Source organism: Thermobia domestica, unplaced genomic scaffold (genome assembly GCF_964235325.1).
Source record: "Thermobia domestica unplaced genomic scaffold, izTheDome1.hap1.1 HAP1_SCAFFOLD_762, whole genome shotgun sequence".
Taxonomy (NCBI): domain Eukaryota; kingdom Metazoa; phylum Arthropoda; class Insecta; order Zygentoma; family Lepismatidae; genus Thermobia; species Thermobia domestica.
Window position 1 is genome coordinate 57,581 of NW_027656472.1, and position 18,838 is coordinate 76,418.

An 18,838-nucleotide genomic window follows, 5' to 3' on the forward strand; every position below is an offset into this window, starting at 1 on the left:
AACTGTGTTGACAAATCTTAAAGTAAAAGTAAGGAACCTAATCACTCTTAAGGTTAGAAGTTTGTATGAATCATTTACCATCGAGGTTGACAACCATTACACCTGTCACTCCTTTATACGATTCGATTCTTTTAACCCTGGCCCTCATATCAGCCGTCAACTGAAAAATAAACAACACATTCGCTTTAACAAAACGTAATTGTATTGTATTGTATTGTATTGTATTGTATTTATTTTCATCCTTTTTCATACAAATTGTTCACAACGTGAACGTATGAGTAGGACACGTCACAAGAACATTGAATGTGTACATATTTAGGTTAGTGTCAATTTAAGTTAAAGAAGTACAATTTTTCCTCATGCTAATTTACATATGATGGTATAAAAACAAAATAACAGTTAATAAACCCTTAGGTTATAGATACGCAAAAATATATATACTTTAAACCTTATCAACTTTTATATACTTTAAACCTTACATTATCAGTTATTTTTTATATAACTGATTATGGATTTGCTAGATATTCTTCTACAGAATAGAAGCAGTGCTTGAGTAAGTAGTACTTAACTGCTTTATTGAAACTGGATGTTTTGTTTTTTAAAGTGGAAGGAAGCTTGTTATAAATATTCACTGGTATAGGATATGTACTATTCTTATGCACTTTTAAGCGTGAAGATTCTACATGAAGATACGACGCTAGTCTTGTATTATGCAAATAAATATCTGAGTTCAACCGGAAGCTGCTTGTACAGCGGGGGACACTTCTAAATGGTACACCTTAGCCGTAAATCTCCATATAGCTGTACCATTTAGAAGTGTCCCCCGCTGTACTACCCATCTGTATATCTTTTCTTACAAATTTTAGTTCATATATAAACATGGAAGAGGAAGGATTTCAAGAAATTTAAATATAGGTTTACGGGAAGTTCGAGGTTTACTTCCGGTCATAAACCTTAAAGCTCTCTTTTGTAAAACGAATATGGGATTTAGCAGTGCAGTAGATCCCCAGAATATAATACCATATTTTAATTTAGAATGAAAAAGTCCAAAATAAGTTGTGAGCAGAACATGGTGACTGATACTATTTCGTAAAAGCTTTAACATGTAACAGGTTTGAGCAAGTTTACTAGATAATTTTTGAATGTGAATTTTCCAATCTAATGTATCTGACGCCCAAAGACCAAGAAATTTGATATCCGAAACATAATTCAATGTTTTCCCGTTAATTGTTACACAAAGGCCTTCTCTTATCTCATTTTCTACCACGTGAAAGCACATGCACGATGACTTTGCTGTATTTAGTATTAATTTATTTCTATCCACTGACGGCAGACATGGTGGAGTTTACCGCATTACATAACTCAACATAAGTTTCTCCGGTTACTATTATATTTATATCGTCAGCATATAGAACAATTTAAGCAGAGTCTAAACATTGTGGCAAGTCATTTATATATATTAAAAATAGAATAGGGCCTAAGATAGAACCTTGAGGAACTCCAAATTTTAACACTTTGGTACCTGAATAACATTTGCTTACTCCCTGTGTATCTCGAGTTAGACAGTTAATTTCAACAGTTTGCCTTTTGTTGGATATATACGATTTAAGCCACTCATAAGCATTTCCCCTACTACCATAATCTTGTAATTTTTCAAGGAAAATTCCATGATCAATTGTATCAAAAGTTTTGCTAAGATCAAGAAATATGCCGGTTACATCTTCTTAGCGTTTAATGAATTTGAAGCGGAATAGAGAAAGGAGTAAAGAGCAGTTTCAGTAGGCTTATTTGATCTAAAGCCATTTTGAGCAGGAGATATTAAGTTAAAATTATTTAGAAAGCTAACTAGTCTTATATACATAAGTTTTTCAAAAAGTTTGGAGAAGGTAGACAGACACGATACTGGTCTGTAGTTCGATGTAAGATCTTTCTTGTCACTTTTATATAAGGGTTTAACAACTGCAACTTCCAGAGGCGGACTGAGCCGCCAGGATACCCGGAAATTTCTGGGTAGGCCCTGCCCTATGCAAAATCACAAGATATTGGTCGATTAGTTATAACTAATTCAAAACTCCGTTCTCGATCGTAGTAACCAGTAGCGTAGCAGATGAGCCCGCAGTGCTGGCGAAGGGAGAAGGCACTAGGAAAAGAGGCCCCTGCCCAACCCGTAGCCTTGTTTGTTGAAAAATCAATAAGACAATAAAAAAGTCTCAAAAATACTTGTAAATTATTCACTCGAAAATGTAATCTCGTCCACAATTTATGTATTCAATAATGTGATGTGCAAACGATAACATAAAAAGAACATGGAGCTGATTCATCTACGGTAAGGAAACCGTGTTAGACATGGAGTAGTTGGACGCGAGTGGTGGCAATAAATAATGTTCCACTGAGCACAGTGGTCATGTCAGAAAATGGGCCCGAAGCCCCAAAAATCGGTCTCCGAAGTTTCGAGCTTGGATATATTCTATTCATTGGTGAATAGAAGATACACCAATGAAATATGTAGTTTTTGGACGTGGGAGGTAGCAATGGAAAGGTCTTGGTCCCCTAAAAACAGTGGTGATGTCACAAATCGAGCCGGCGGCCTGATGTTCTCAGATGTCAGGCCCCGAAAGTATAGGGTCGGGTCTATTCTATTCACCAATGAAACACGGGAGTTTTTCTACGTGGATGGTTGCATTAGAAAGAGTCGGTTTCCTCTGAGCACACAGGTGATGTCGTAAATCTGGCCCGGGACCCGAAGTCCAAGAAATCGGGCTCCAAAGGATTTCATGCCATATTCTCCATGCTTTTTGCTCACAAAAGAAGTTTCCTTATTATGCTGCCTGAATGTGATTCAACCGAACATTACAAGGCAATACTGTGATGCTGCATGTCAGTAAGAGACAGCGCATATATTTGATAGAGAATAGAAGGGACCTGAGTCCAAACATGTGGGGCCCAAATTTTCGGGTTTCGGGCCACGGGACAGATCAACAAAAAAATAATCTTCGATGGTTTTTGTCTTGATCCTCGTCGATTTATTGATTTACTAAATGAGGGTATTTCAGAACATGCTTTGCAGGAGATAGCTGAAAAATGTTTAGTTGAGCATGAAAATTTGAAATCTGAATTGTTGAATTTTGCTAAAATTTTGGAAAAAACTCCAGAAAACTGCCAGACTACTGTGATAAAACAAATAATAAAGATTGTACTGACATACAACCCGACGTAGATGTTGCAGAATGCGGCATTTCTACTAAGTGTAGTGCCTTGGAGGGCGAAAGTGAACCTGAGGAGTGAATTGCCTCTTTTTCTGAAGGCAGTCTTATAATATGTGCAACGAAAATCATCCGTGTAAGCAGTGTTACTTGTGTTGCTACAGGTTGCTACTAAGATATAACATCCAATTTCCAAACACTGTTTGCTGTATACAAATATTTGATCTCTTTCAGTTACTCACGTATCGTGTGAGCGAGCATTTAGTTATCTTAAATAAAACTCGTACGCGTTCGTCTTTGTAAATCATATTCTGGAATCACTTACGCTTAATGCCATTGAAGGGATGTTCTGCAAAAAATCTCTAATGATAAAATTATCGATGAAATTGGGAAATTTTCTTCTGTCTTTACAAAAATGCTGCTGTAAAGGTTGGTTTGATTAATGAACTTCATTGCTCCGTATTTTATAAGAATTGCAAACCGCATCAAAAAAATGACTGACAAATCCGTTATCACCTATGTGTAGTCAATAAGTATGCGAAATTTTATATTAAAAGTTCGTGCTGTTCATTCCGTTTTTCTTTCTTGATTTTGAGAGGGGGATTCCTATCGTTGTAGAAAAAAATATTTTAGGATTTAATGCTAATATCTTGTAGTAATTTTCCAATTTAATTAGTATTTAAGAAGTCAAGAAGAAATTATTTCTTATCAAACTCAGCGTGCTTTATCAGAAATGATTTAAAACAGTTTCTCTAAACTTTCTGTTTTCAAAATGTTACTTTCTTTTTTCTCACTTCCATAATTAGATGGTTATTCAATGTTCATTACATATCATGTAAACGAATCTACAAAGATACACTATTATTTTACACGATAAAATTAAGTTTATTATAATGTATTCACTCATTTGCATGTACCATTCATAAAAATTAAATTCCTCATAATTTTGAAGATGGAATCTTATCATATTCAGATCTCTTTCAATATAAACAGTAGCTGCTTTGGGGGCACATGTACGATTCATTGCAAAGATTTTCAGACTATAGAAAATAAAGAAAACAAAATAATACTTGGCTATAGATACGCATACACAACTTTACATTTCGTGGAGGTGGGGGTTTAACAATTCAAATCTCCAGCTAAGGGTTCATTCCTAAAAGGGCATTCTAAACTGCAGACCAACTCGGTATTTATTGAGGCCCCTAAGCATCATTCTCCGGGTGGGACCTTGTACTCCCAGTCCACCTCTGCTAACTTCAATGCTTCAGGAAAAACGCCACTACTAAATGAGTTATTTACTATGAAGCATAAGATATCAGCAATCTCATAAGAGCATTGCTTTAGAATTTTGATAGGAACTTCATCATATTCTGAAGAACTCTTATTTTTCATTTCCAATGTAGTATTTAAGATTTCTTTGACTAGTTACTGGGTGTAAGAACAATGATTTTTCGAAAGTATTATCATTGTATCTACTAACGTATTGTTTGCAAGATAGTTCGTAAAGTAATCGTTAAAAGCATTTACAATTTCAGTCGGTTTTTTAAATAATTTTATCTTGACAAGAAACACTAGTTATCTTAGAGAAGGGTTTTCGTTCCCCATATTCTTTCCGAATAATTTGCCATGTAGCTTTCATTTTATTGGAAGCTTTCCCAATGTAAGTATCATTTTCTAACATTTTTGCCTGTTTTATGTTATGACTTTATGTAAAACTTCTCTGTACATTTTATAGTATCGTTTAAACACGGGAGTACGGCAGCGTCGGGATGAATGATTCTTAATTTGGGGGAGGGGGTAAATTCTAATTGCTGGGATCAAAAGTGGGTAAAAAACAGAAAGTTTACAGGAGAAATGAGTTGTTGGCACTCTATACCTGTGTTCGAAAGAAGGATACAACACATGGAAGTGTATTTCGCTCAATTCGTTTTCAGATCAACAGTGTAACAAGAGAATATACCTCCTTGAAAGGCATTGATTGCCGATCTATACAAACCATGAAGGTAAGTAGAACGTAACATGACACAAGCAAAATTAAGCTATAGTTATCGAAAGAATGTGAATTTTTAGGAAAAACATTCTGGCCCCCCGTAATTAGAATATATATATATCGGGTGTTGCAAAATAAGTGTTACAACTCTTGGGAGGTGAATCCTGCCACTGAGACAAGAAAAAAAGTTCTCTTGAACTTTCCGCTATCGGACATAGTTTCGGATCTACAAGGTGCCGAAAGCGTGGGAAAATGACTTTCGGACGCCAATAGATCGGAAAGTATCCAACGTAAAGAGGGCGGGTAAAAAATTCACTGAAGAAGTCATACCTGCTGTATTGAATTTTGCATGTTTCACAATACTACCATGCACGCGCAAGGGATTCCCCAAAGGAACGTAGGGAGTCCCGGATAATCTGCAAAATGAAAATTGGTCTAAATGGATATGAATTGATAGGGTTTCTACTACGTAACAATAATTCGTTTGTATTAAGTCGATATCTGGAAAAAATACAAAATGGCGGACACCTTCGTGCCCGTTGTGTGTGGTTGCATAATCGCCAGGTACGGATGCTGGCCAACAGTGACGTTCTGACTATTAAAAGTAGCGAATTTGTACTCAAATGCTCTAGAAAGATATCTGGAGTGTCGGTAGAGCACAAAAGATGAAGCAGGGTGATTCACATGTGTGGAAACACGTAACGAAAAATGCCCAGAAAAAATGAACTCATACTAAGTAAACGTGAATTCAAAGCGTCGGAAGTGTAAAGAATAGCATCAAGAACATGAAAGCCATTGCCAATTCACCAATAATATTTCCTCAAACCGATGCAATATGATGTGCAAGGTTGCATACAAATAAGGATGCAACAACTGAGGCCAAGTTGAAATTGTGGAAGGGGCTCACAAAGAAACTGGGTAAACTAAATGAATGTCCCTAGTGGGATCGCATCATCGATATTAAAATGTGGCCAATGTGTGTCTTGATATCGACATGTAACTAATGGACAAATGTCAAGATGTCCCACTACTGCTGGGATACCGTCTCACGTGCGAAAACTAGGAAAATAACGTTGTATTCTGCTATTACATCTGGTGCACTTTTTGGGAGAACGTAACCAGAACACGATTCTATCAATGTCCCTCTTTGTTTGGGACATTGTCCCACAGTTGACACATATGAAAAAAAAATCTCTTAATCCAGGTTCAAATTCTGATAGAGCGTGAAAATAACAAACTTGTATCATGTCTCACGTCTTCTGGGACATGACGTACTCGAAATATAGGAAAATACCTCCAGAAATTCGTATCTTACACACAGTGCACATGCCAAGACAAAGACGAAAATGAACCAATTTGGCACATGTAACACTACAGCTGGAACACCATACATATGGAAAATAAAACGACATGAGAAATAGGAAGAAATGTCTTAAAGCTCTGGTTGTTTACAACTGTGCCGTAGAAGTAACAAAATGAAACACGGAAGCATGTCGGGAGGCTGTACAAGAGCGCTTGCCAAACAAAGTGGGTACTCCTCAAAGAAATGAATATCGAGAAAGTGAGGCTCCCTCGAGCCTAAGGGCTAGAGCACTGGCTTTCACTCGCGTGGTCGGTATCCAATCCTACTGGGAGCCCACGGCTTCACATTCAAAAGAGTAATTATTTTCCTATTTTTCGCACGTGGGACGGTGTCCCAGGAGTAGTGGGACATGTTAACATTTGTCCATTAGTTACATGTCGATATCAAGACACACATTGGCCACATTTCAATGTCGATCATGCGATCCCACTAGTGACAATCATTTAGTTTACCCAGTTTCTTTGTGAGCCCCTTCCACAATTTCAACTTGGCCTCAGTTGTTGCATCCTTATTTGTATGCAACCTTGCACATCATATTGCATCGGTTTGAGGAAATATTATTGGTGAATTGGCAATGGCTTTCATGTTCTTGATGCTATTCTTTACACTTCCGACGCTTTGAATTCACGTTTACTTAGTATGAGTTCATTTTTTCTGGGCATTTTTCGTTACGTGTTTCCACACATGTGAATCACCCTGCTTCATCTTTTGTGCTCTACCGACACTCCAGATGTCTTTCTAGAGCATTTGAGTACAAATTCGCTACTTTTAATACTCAGAACGTCACTGTTGGCCAGCATCCGTACCTGGCGATTATGCAACCACACACAACGGGCACGAAGGTGTCCGCCATTTTGTATTTTTTCCAGATATCGACTTAATACAAACGAATTATTGTTACGTAGTAGAAACCCTATCAATTCATATCCATTTAGACCAATTTTCATTTTGCAGATTATCCGGGACTCCCTACGTTCCTTTGGGGAATCCCTTGCGCGTGCATGGTAGTATTGTGAAACATGCAAAATTCAATACAGCAGGTATGACTTCTTCAGTGAATTTTTTACCCGCCCTCTTTACGTTGGATACTTTCCGATCTATTGGCGTCCGAAAGTCATTTTCCCACGCTTTCGGCACCTTGTAGATCCGAAACTATGTCCGATAGCGGAAAGTTCAAGAGAACTTTTTTTCTTGTCTCAGTGGCAGGATTCACCTCCCAAGAGTTGTAACACTTATTTTGCAACACCCGATATATATATATATATATATATATATATATATATATATAAAGAAGATAAATTCAATACTATAAACATTAAGTATACATTTAGTCACAGATCACTAACCATAGTATATTTCTAGTTTGACACTTCACTCTCTGGACTTCAGGCAGATCCGAAAATAATGATGATTATGGCTTAAATTCGGTTCCCTACCAGTTGATTGTGAATACACAAGTCAGTTGAGAGCTTACAATTACGATTGGTATAGATTTTAATTTCGTTTTTGTGCATAAATCACCGTTTAAATCTAGTGTATTACAATTTTGATAGTGTTTTACATAATTTTTTGTATGTTCTACGCTTCTGCCTTCCTCTTTAATTAACAAACTAGTGTGGAAACAGAGTTATTTGAAACAGGCTAATTCGTCCATTTTGGAACGGGCCATCTTATACAATTATAATAATAACAAAACGATTTATAACAATTCTAGTGAAGCAGTCAACTTGGCCTTAGTGCTGTGACTTTTTAATTATAAAATCTCCTGCGAGGGAGATGAATAGAATAGAATATATCCGATGAGCAAAGCTTATTGATCTATGTTGCATTTGTATATTTTGGCCTATATTGACGTCTCTTTCTCTCAAAACACGTCGGTAAAGTTAGCTTATGTTTCGAACACCCTGTATACTATCATTCGAACTTCTTTTGAAAGTCCAGTAATGTAGTGGCAGATCTAGCACGGGGCCGAGTTTTCTGAGTGACTAAGTTCATTTAACCTATTATTTATGTATTTTGAAAGTTTATAGTAAACTCATGATTACCTATCATAGTGTGAGACCTGCCCCCTCCCCCCAGTTTTTACTTTCTAGATCCGCTACTGCAGTAATGTAAGCTCCCTTGTGGCTATATTGTTAATGTACTCGCCTTAGGTGCAGGAGACCCGAGTTAAATTCCCGAGGGAACTTGTGTGGTTCGGAACCCACATTAAGCTGTATGTCCCTGCCTCATATAGCCTCGGTGCTGAAATGGGACACTATACTCCAGTTCAATCAAACGAGTAGTGAACAAATTAAAAATACTGAAGAGATCAAGCTTAAGAATACTTAACATTCTTAAAATGATCTGCATTTTAGATTCTCCAGAAATATTAGTTTCTGCAGGCCCGTAGCCAAAGAGGGGCTAGAAGGAGAACTGCCCCTCTAAAGTATTTTACCCCCTCTAAAAACAACGCTGAAGAGAATTTTCGAACTGACTTAAAACCAGTGAAATTCTTGCAATTACATTCACCAAATTAAATTCAACTTTGCGAATTCTACTCATTTCTGTATAAAATTATATGCTTCTTGCTAGATGCATCAACTATCTTCCATTGCCTTTACCCATTTCAAGAATTTCAAACCGTGCCCTATTATTGCACCCATGACAAGCATCCAAGGATACAAGATGCACTTTCAAACAACAGTATCATAGTCCATAATGTTAGTTGTGAATATTAAGAAACTGTAGTGCCTCGCTTGGGCTTGTGTATAGCCCGCTCCCCCCCAGTTCTTTGTCACCGGAACTGGAAGAGTCACTACTACTACTACTTTACTACTACTACTACTACTTTACTACTACTACTACTACTACTACTACTACTTATATCGAGAACAGAACCCAACCAACCCCTGCGGGGCTTCTAACCCGTTCCTACTACTAGTACTACTACTACTATTGCTACTACCACTGCTACTGCTGCTACTACTACTACTACTACTACTATCGCTACTACTACTACTACTTATACTAAAGCTTCCTTACCACAAGATTTACATCTTAAATCTTTATAATATGCGATTCCGATTCATTATGAACTAATATGAATCGTTATAATCACTATGATTCGTTAAAAATCACTGGGGGGAGCGGGCTATACTCAATCCCTCGCTTGTTTTGGAAGCTAGAAAATTGAGTGCAAACGTTGAATAAAACATACTTCTATTTTGTATTGATATAATATAAAATTGCTGTATTATAATTTTGTTCTACTGTTTAAAAATTAATACTTCAATTTTAATTATTAATCTGAAACAGAAGAATGAAATACACAAAAATGAAACAAAAATTTTCGGTTTCGATAATTCAAAAATAAATACAGGTTGTGTAAATAATAAATAAATATACAATTTTATGATGTTCTTTAATGTCTTTTTTGTCACTGCCCCCTCAGTCTTCATCCCTGCCCCCCCCTAATAAATCAACTAGCTACGGGCTTGACTTTTTGGTTTTTCATAACAGGCCGAAATTATTTGTAAATATTTGTACTAGGTACTTTAAAATGGAATTAATTTTGCTCAAACAAAAGAGAAAGTTACTGAACAATATACGAATACAATCTATACTTAAATACTAATCATACCTCGCTAGCAAGAGACATTTTGCTCAAAGATTATAAGAAAAGATCTTGTTACAACTACTCTATTCACAAACTAATTTATTGTGTTTCGTTTCTAGGTTTCTCCTTAGGCATCGTCAACTTTTCCCTTAAAATACTTTTCGCCAAAGTGCTGAAAAGTACGACTTCATTTGATATTAACTTTCTTTTGCTTTTGACTATAATGTTTATACGGGGTCATCCAAAAATCACTATACTTACAATAATATGAAGAGATGAAGTGAAGATGAGTCGTGTACAGAGGCGGCTCTTGACAGAAGACACATTGATATAAAAATGTAAATATTTTACTGCTACAATCTAAGGGCAGAGAGCTTCATGCAACTTCAAAAAAGCTTTAGGTTTACTTCCCTTAAAGGAGCAGTTCGACTTAGAAATGCATTTTTTACAATTCATTTCCATTTGTAGAGTTGAAAATTCTAAAAGGAATGGTGTTTGTTTGATCGCGATACGTTCAGTCGTTAGCGAGTAACAGAGGAAGAAAGATTTTGTGATGACGTCATAGGTGGGCAAAGAGCGAGAGCAGGCTTACATACTACACAGTGCCAAGCATTTCGTTTGTGAGAGATGCGGTGGCACGTTCTAAGTGCGGTTTCCTTTTCCAGAACTGATTGCAAAGACTTACAAATATCATCTGCATGTAGAAAATGATATCTGATGGTGGGCTGTACAAACGTTTTTATAATATTATAAAACGTATCCTATAAAGCATGAGTTCAGCGTTTTAAAAACAACGAAACCAATATGTAAATAGATGGTGGACGAGATTGCTGCAACACCTAAGTACCTTTTCTTTAATCATTCTTCCGATTCCCAAACATAAGTATGTTCATTTTCACGTTTTGTTGCAATTTTTAACGCTGACCTTATAATTTTGTGCTTCAAGGTATGTACAGGAGCGTAACATATGAGGCAAAAATGAAATAACATCTGTTAAGTTTGCCAGAATACGAAAACCACTTCACCGGTTAAATTTCTTTTATTCTCATAGCTGTCCCCGGAACAACTCTCATCACCCGTTTCATCATCATTGTCACATGATACAGAGAAATTAAACGATGGATCAATGTCTTGAGGAACAGTCATCGTCACTGATTCCTTCTACAAGCCGGTATATTTCACTCCCTAATTCATATTGTACAGCTTATTTCTAAAGCAATATCTTCAGAATCATGAGTGACATCGTCTCTATTACCCTCTAATGCTTCGTCTTGACTACAACCATCAATTGCGTCTTGTACGATATTTGTATGTTGGTAACTGGACATAGATCGGTGCTTGTTCAATGGCTCGGATTTTAAACCTTTCAATAATATAGTTGGAACAGCATTCTTCATCAGTTTGCGTGTAAATAATTATTCTGGCATTAGCCAGAAGTGGATGTAGACGGTAAAAACTCAGGGGGAGTCAGAACTCAGACTATGATATGTACATCATGTTTACTAAAAACTTTCAAAAATATCTAAATAATAGCTTAAATCAATTTTGTCACTCAAAAACTGGGGGGCCTAGGCCCCCGGCCCCAGCCTAGATCCGCCACTGGCATTAACTTTTCTTTCATTAAACTTGACTTCTCGAAGACAAGCTCTTCAAGATGTTTGGAACACGAGTGATTTTATTTGGTTTCTTTGTTTTTTCTTTCTTTTTTTTTTTTCATTGATTTTCTTGGGCCATAATTTATATCGATCTGGTGATTTCTGACAACTTAGAAACGTAAGAAAAGATACTTTACGTCCTCAGCTTTAATTGCACAAGAATTACAACCGAAAACACAGCACGTGTTAGGCATTTCTACTTTACTTCACAGATACAGCACGTGTTTTCTGTACTAACATGTGTTTTCTACTTCACACTAGTGTTTCTTTCAGGAAAAAAAATTCCGGGGGGGGGGGGGGGCACTTAGTATTCGGAGAGGCACATAATTTTTCACAGTACTATTATATTTATTACATTATAGACGTATTATTTTGGTCTCCTCCGGGGGAATCTCTTAGAGCTCCGGGAGACAGTGCCACCCTAAAAACATGTCTGGAAGAAACACTGTTTCGCACAACAAACGTAATTACTGCTCTCTCTCTACTCTTTTTTATACTAATGCTATAGGAAAAACAACTAACAGAAACCTCCCTCAAGAAATCAACACAGAGCAAGACTGCTAACAAATCCAAAACACAATCTATTAAATCCAATGCACTATTAAAGGTTTATCAGCTGCGTACAAGGGAGTGGTTGCTGACTCACATTGAGTTTCTCGCGTCCCACCAATGACGTCACCATTTACGATTCATCAAAAACAAATGCCTGTAGAAGCTGAACGAGACGGCCTATCAAGATATAAAAAAATACGGGTCTCTTATTTTTTGTTTCTCTTTCTATTGCACCAAACTTGTTTTTAACTCGAACTGCTCCTTTAACTTGTAGCGAAAAAAAAAAATACTGATGTTACTTCCCACAGGAGCCGCCACTGGGATCGTAGTAACCTTACGATGTGATATTGCTTTCGTCAATATATGACCACCATTATCAGGGTTGTAAATGCCCTCGCCCAGGGGCAGGAGGGGCAGTTGCCCCCACTTTTTTAAAGTGACTCCTTAATGTACCGGTACATACTTTCACTTGGAAATGTGAACTTCTTGTATGTATTACTGGTTCATAGAAAAAATGGTGTGTTTAGGTGTGTTCGAATGTATGTATTATTAAATTTAGTGAATTCAACATGACTCTACGTTTTAGGATTATTTTGTATAACTGGATTGTAGAGTGATTCTACGTATTGTTGTGCTTTGATGTGTTCGAAGAAAGTGAAAATTGCACCTAATGGGAACGAACATGTTTCGGGAAGCTGCAAAAGTATTTCTTTAAATGCCGTAGCATATGCTTGTAGTATTTACTGTCTTTCATTGTCTAAGAGTAATAACATAGATTTAATAACATGTGTGGAATTAAAAATGAAGTTGTTCATTAATCCCCAGTTTCAATGTAACTTTTGCAAAACAAGCCTCATTATTCATTACTATGATTAATATTATAATTTCTATGTATTTGTTTTGCAAATTTGTTATTAAATAATCTGATCACACAATTTTCCAGACAGAATTTTAAGATGTTCATGAGCAAGGAATCAAATCTCTTCTTACACTTCCGTTGTTTAAGGGTACAAAGGGCTAGTACCTACTTGCGTTGCTCTTGTCAAAATATGAAATACGATATACGATATTTTAACTGCAAATGATAGTATCCCATTAGTTGTACAGTCACGAACATTAATAAATGGAGGCTGAAGCCATTAGTTCTTATGGCTCCAACCTCCATTTACTAATGTTCATGACCTTTCGTCAAACAGTGTTAGAAACAACCAGGAAAACTAAAATTGATATAAAAATATTCAAAACATGTTCCCTCAACTTTTAACGTCCAACGCCGCCACTGCTCTTGCCCAATGATTGAAGAGAAATGAAAAGGTTTTCCGGTCAAGGTCAGTGCGCAATAGGCATTGCATGTATTAGTATGTGTTTTGGTTAGTGTTTGTTTTGGTTAGTCCCACAAAGGGACTAACTGATCAGCAGCAAATCTTTCCTCTGGATGTTCTGATGTATTTTGGTTTTGTTTGCACCAACCGATGAACGCGATAGTAGGTAAGCGACAATCCACATATTCTACACGACATACCATTTCATTCTGACAAACTAGGAGGGTGCTGTGCCATATCTAGACTGAATTATAGGTCACTATTTTTTTGACACTATAGTAAGGGCTGAGGTTTATCAGTGTATTGTGGAACAATTTATTGCTGTACTGGAACCAAGGATGTTATAAAATAGAGGATCTGCCTATATGTATCTTCATCCTATTAAATTAGTGAAGCCAAAACACAACAGAGTATCGGTAAGTCTGATTGGTTACTCTCGCTTTTGCCATCGTCTGATTGGCTACTTTCGTTTCCGCCATGATTGTTGGCTCAAAACATTGCGATCTTATTGGGCGGAGTGGGCAGAGTGGGGGTAGCAAAACTGTGACGTATGGCTTCAAGATTTTGTTGTAAGGGCAGATCCTCTATTTTATAAGATCCTTGACTGGAACATAGGGAAAAGTGTTTGTGATTTCAACAGACGGAGCCACCTGTCATACTGCTGCATCCATGGAAGTTTTGGCTACCTCTTTTCAGGACAAAATAGTCTCAATGAGACTTTGGTCTCCAAGATCTCCTAGCCTTACGCCCGCGGACTTCTTCTGTATGGATTTTTAAAGAGAATTATAAAGTTATCAATTGCCGAAATGACTTCTGCCATGCTACGAGAGTCATTTTCTAATTTATGTAAGCATTTTCTAACTTTTGAGGAACATTTCCTTCACTTACTATGATCTATTCTATCATCTATTCTGATAAATGTATTCTCTGAACAGAGTTTGATAAACCGAGTTTTGGATCACCTGTATATGATAGGTCAAAGTGAAGCAACAAAAATATGGTGCGCAGGTATTCCTCTACCATCTTACGAGCCATTAAATCCATTAGAGGGAAAAACCCTCGATCTCAACCGTTCCGGAGATATAGAGGGGTAAGGGGAAAGATGACGCTTTGATATTTCGTGGATTTTCGGCTGTGTTGTGAGTGAATATATTTAAAAATTGCATTTAAATGTCAAGAAAGATGCAACAGAATAAATAAAAGTGGTGTTGAATGTTGAGGAGTGTGGTGTAGCTTTTACCCAGGGCCGAAAAAAGAAGGGGCTATAAGGAACAATAAATGCCATTGAAACGAAGAACAAAATTGTAAGATATTACATGCTAATATATCATGTCTTTAGTTCGTAGAAAATGAGAAAAGGTGATATGAAAATGTATTAATTATATTGCCAAAGGAACAGAGACGTTATTATGTGAACAAAAATATAGTCATATTCTGCGCAAAAGCGCTATAGAAAAACAAATCAAATAATATGGAACAAACATATATTGTTGCAAACGTAAGTACGACAGTGTGTAGATACGTGTGTGACATACGTATGTTAAAACGCAAAGTATGAATCAAGAAACAAAAATAGTATCTTCCACTTAAAAAAACGAAAACATGTACGCCTTATATACTGTATATCAAATACAGTTCCGATCGGTTAAAAATTGTAAAAAATATAAATGATTGGAAAATTCTTATGGCCACCATTTTTCTTTACTTTTTTGATCCTATTTAACTATGCTTTTACTTGATTCAGCGTACCAACAAACCTCTACATAGACACCTTACACGCCTATTTTTAGGCAACAATGAAACTCCGATATTTTCGCCTTCCCCGTCCCAAACATTTCTTCCCTAGAATTTTTGATGGACTCTTCGGTTTTGTAACCCTCACGTCTAAGGTGACAGATTACTACAGTGTCGTGAATGAGGGAATTTTTCATTTTTAAAAGTTGCTTTTACTTGTACTATCGCTACATATTTAAAAAAATTGCAAAATATCAGAGCTCCTTATTCCTCTATATCCACGGAACGGTTCAGATGGAGGGTTTTCCGTCTCTAATGGGTTTAATTGTACACAAATACACTTCGTTTGCGCATAAACTCGTCCACAATTTTGTGTCACACTTGAATCGGTTTCCTCGTAAGTATCAGATATTTAAGTCGGTGTTAATGCTAAACGCCGATTGAATTCTCATGGCGAACAAAGCGGGACCTAACGGATCGCCTTCTTATACTCCACTTTGCGAATGTATAATATTACCTGTCGCCATCGTTGAGTTCATTTTCGATTCTTTTGATGTTCAAGAATGTTGGAGTAGAAGAAATTGAGGTTTGTGCTTGTTTTTTATATAATGATGGGGTATGAATTTCGGTGAGAATCATTGCATTGGTGAACTCTGTGTGACAGAACATTGAGTACTGCATACGGGAATAATAAAAGATCCAACCATGCGTCTAGGTCGTTTTTGTTTATAATATGATGGATAACTTCATAGAAATATAACTAATGACCAAACACCTCTTGAGACTGTCTTTAGTAAAGGTACAGAGGATTTTAATTTTACTATTAGACTGCAAAAGTTGGGATTTGTGTGTGTGTGTGTGATTATCATATTCAATTACATTTGATAAAGAAGAATTATAATTAAGAGATATCTCTTGTTTTGGTATGGAAGACTTACAGTATTTTCCTTATGGATAACATTTGCTAGGATAGATATTAAGTGGATGGTAAGTTCTCTTTGATTAGCCAGACGTTTTTCACAATGAGGGCAGGATGAGGCCAGACGTTTTTCGTATGAAAAAAATAGCTGATTCTTCGTTGTTAGTGACAAATGCTTCTGACGTCAGAAATGGTTCCCTCAAGATAGCGACTCTCCTGACAGGAAGCATCGTTGTGGATTAAAGGATTTACATAATCATAAGTGTCTTCAAGTCTCTGCCGGTTAGCCGCCATGCTGCACAAAAAAAGTTACGTATTATTTTCGTTAAATGACTCCATCCACCATTGTCGATCCAAGACAGAATTTTTATCATTTAAACAATAGAAAATTGTAAATTGGAGTTTAATAAAACAATAATTTAACGGATTTTACAATGAATTTGAAGGAGAATATATTATAGAATCAAGAATATCTGATTTAAACTATGAATCATATATATATGATCTGGTTCAAATGACGAATAATTATCCAAAATTCATTTTTGGATGGTAACGTACATGCACGAAATGACTCAGTGTTAAGGGTCTGCAGAAATTAAAAGCATATAATTCCTTACGAAGCATATGGAACATATTATATTTCAAGTTACTCAGGTCAGACGAACATTAGTAGAAACTTTAACAAACGTACACTTGGTTGCTTTCACCCAGCACTAAATTGGGGCCAGTGGCATAATCTATAATTCAGCTCTCTCTTGGAGGGGGAACAGTATATACTGTAAAGGTTGATTTTACATAATAAGCAGGGGCGGATCCAGGACCGACTTCTGGGGGGGGGGACGGTGGATTGTCGTACTGCTACTTAGAACTACTTTTAATAGTTTCAAACTCTGAGAGGGTTTTATTTATATGTATAAAATAAAAAGTTTCCTCGTTTGGGGGGGGGGCATTACCCCTCTGGATCCGCCACTGATGATAAGTATGCGCACTTGGCAACTGCATTGGATTCAAAACTCAGTCGGGGAACTCCGTTACTAACATGTCCTGTTCTCATAACTTCGTGTTGCCTAAAGACGCGAAACATACACAAAAGAAACTCTTCCCATTATTGGCTCTATACCAGAAGTGAGCATGTAGTTAAAGGAGCCTGCACAAGGAAAACGGAAGAATGCTTGCACAATGTAAATGGAATCTCGCGTTTCCGCAAAATACTTTCACTCTTGATGTTGATGATCAGCTATTCAGACAATATCTGAATCAATCATTTAAGTGTTCAATGATATATAGGGTGTTCGGAAACAAAACCAACAACAAAAGAAAGAAGAAAAACTTGTGGGAAATGAATCTTCGTAAGAAAACATATATATACACAACAACACCGACAGCATTTGGGAAGTGATTCCTGAGACCAAGATAAGACAAAAAAGTATTCAGCAGCCTGGTGGCGCAAATGCTTCCTTTCGGAGTTATAGGCTGCCGAAAACACGAAAATGAACTTTAAAGGTCCATACCTCTGAAACTATGGGACCTACCGTAGTCCGGTCAAGACTTGACTTAGGAACTAATATGCGCGCTATCCAAAAATATAGGGATGCGCACGAGACAAGATTTGAGACTATCTCGTCTCGAAAATGTGCTGTAAAAGTGAGGTATCGACTCGAAAAATATATATTTTTCTATTGGAAGAGCTGTGTCTCGACTCGAATTTTGTCAGGAAAATTCTGTCTCGATTCGACTCGAACGCATCACTACAAAAATACATGTTTCAGAATCCAAAGGTACTCACGCAACAATTTTTATAGAGGGAGTTTGGCTACAGGGATATAATTTGAAGTACTCACCAATTACCTCTATAAAAATTGTTGCGGAAGTACCGCAGGATTCTCAAACATGGACAATTTGGATAGCGCACATAAGTTCCGAAGTGACGTTTTGACCCGACTATAGTAGGTCCCATAGTATTGGAGCTATGGACCTTTAAGGTTCATTTTTCATGTTTTCGGCAGCGTATAATTTCGAAAGGAAGCATTTGGGCACCCAAGTTGGTCTATACTTTTCGTCTGGTCTTGGTGTCAGGAATCACCTCCCAAACGTTGTCGGTGTTGTTTTCAAACACCCCGTACATATACCAACATGGATGACAAATTCATAATTTAGGAGATTGTCGAAATGAATAATGGGCTATAACTCGAGAAGAAAATGTCGGTTAAAAGAACATAATGATTACTTTTCGCCTAGATTTCACGAATGTACCAGTGGATGAAAAAGAGGGTTAGCCTTGAAACATAGAAGGATATTCTGAAGTTTTCTGGAAACGAAAAATGATGGATGATTAACTGAGAACTGTCATACATTAAAGATTTTCACTGGTACATTAATAGACTCTAGAGTCGAAATAATCTCCACATTCTTTCACCGAGCTTATCTGCCATTTTGTTGTAGAGTGATGACCATTTTAATTCCGTTCCGACCAATTTTTGGCAGATTTTAACTCCAAACGCA

The 18,838-nt window shown here is 36.8% G+C and overlaps 1 protein-coding gene across 1 annotated transcript in view; it reads right to left on the reverse strand.

Moving 5' to 3' along the window:
- LOC145677321 (dynein light chain roadblock-type 2-like) overlaps nt 1-10,296 on the reverse strand; it is a 32,586-nt gene extending 22,290 nt beyond the window's left edge. The window contains exons 1-2 of the mRNA XM_081747853.1: nt 10,179-10,296; nt 79-160 (exon numbers count right to left, since the gene is read on the reverse strand). Coding sequence (XP_081603979.1) covers nt 79-160; nt 10,179-10,196 — 100 coding nt within the window. The 5' untranslated portion in view covers nt 10,197-10,296. The remainder of the gene's footprint in view (nt 1-78; nt 161-10,178) is intronic.
- Nucleotides 10,297-18,838: the final 8,542 nt, after the last annotated feature.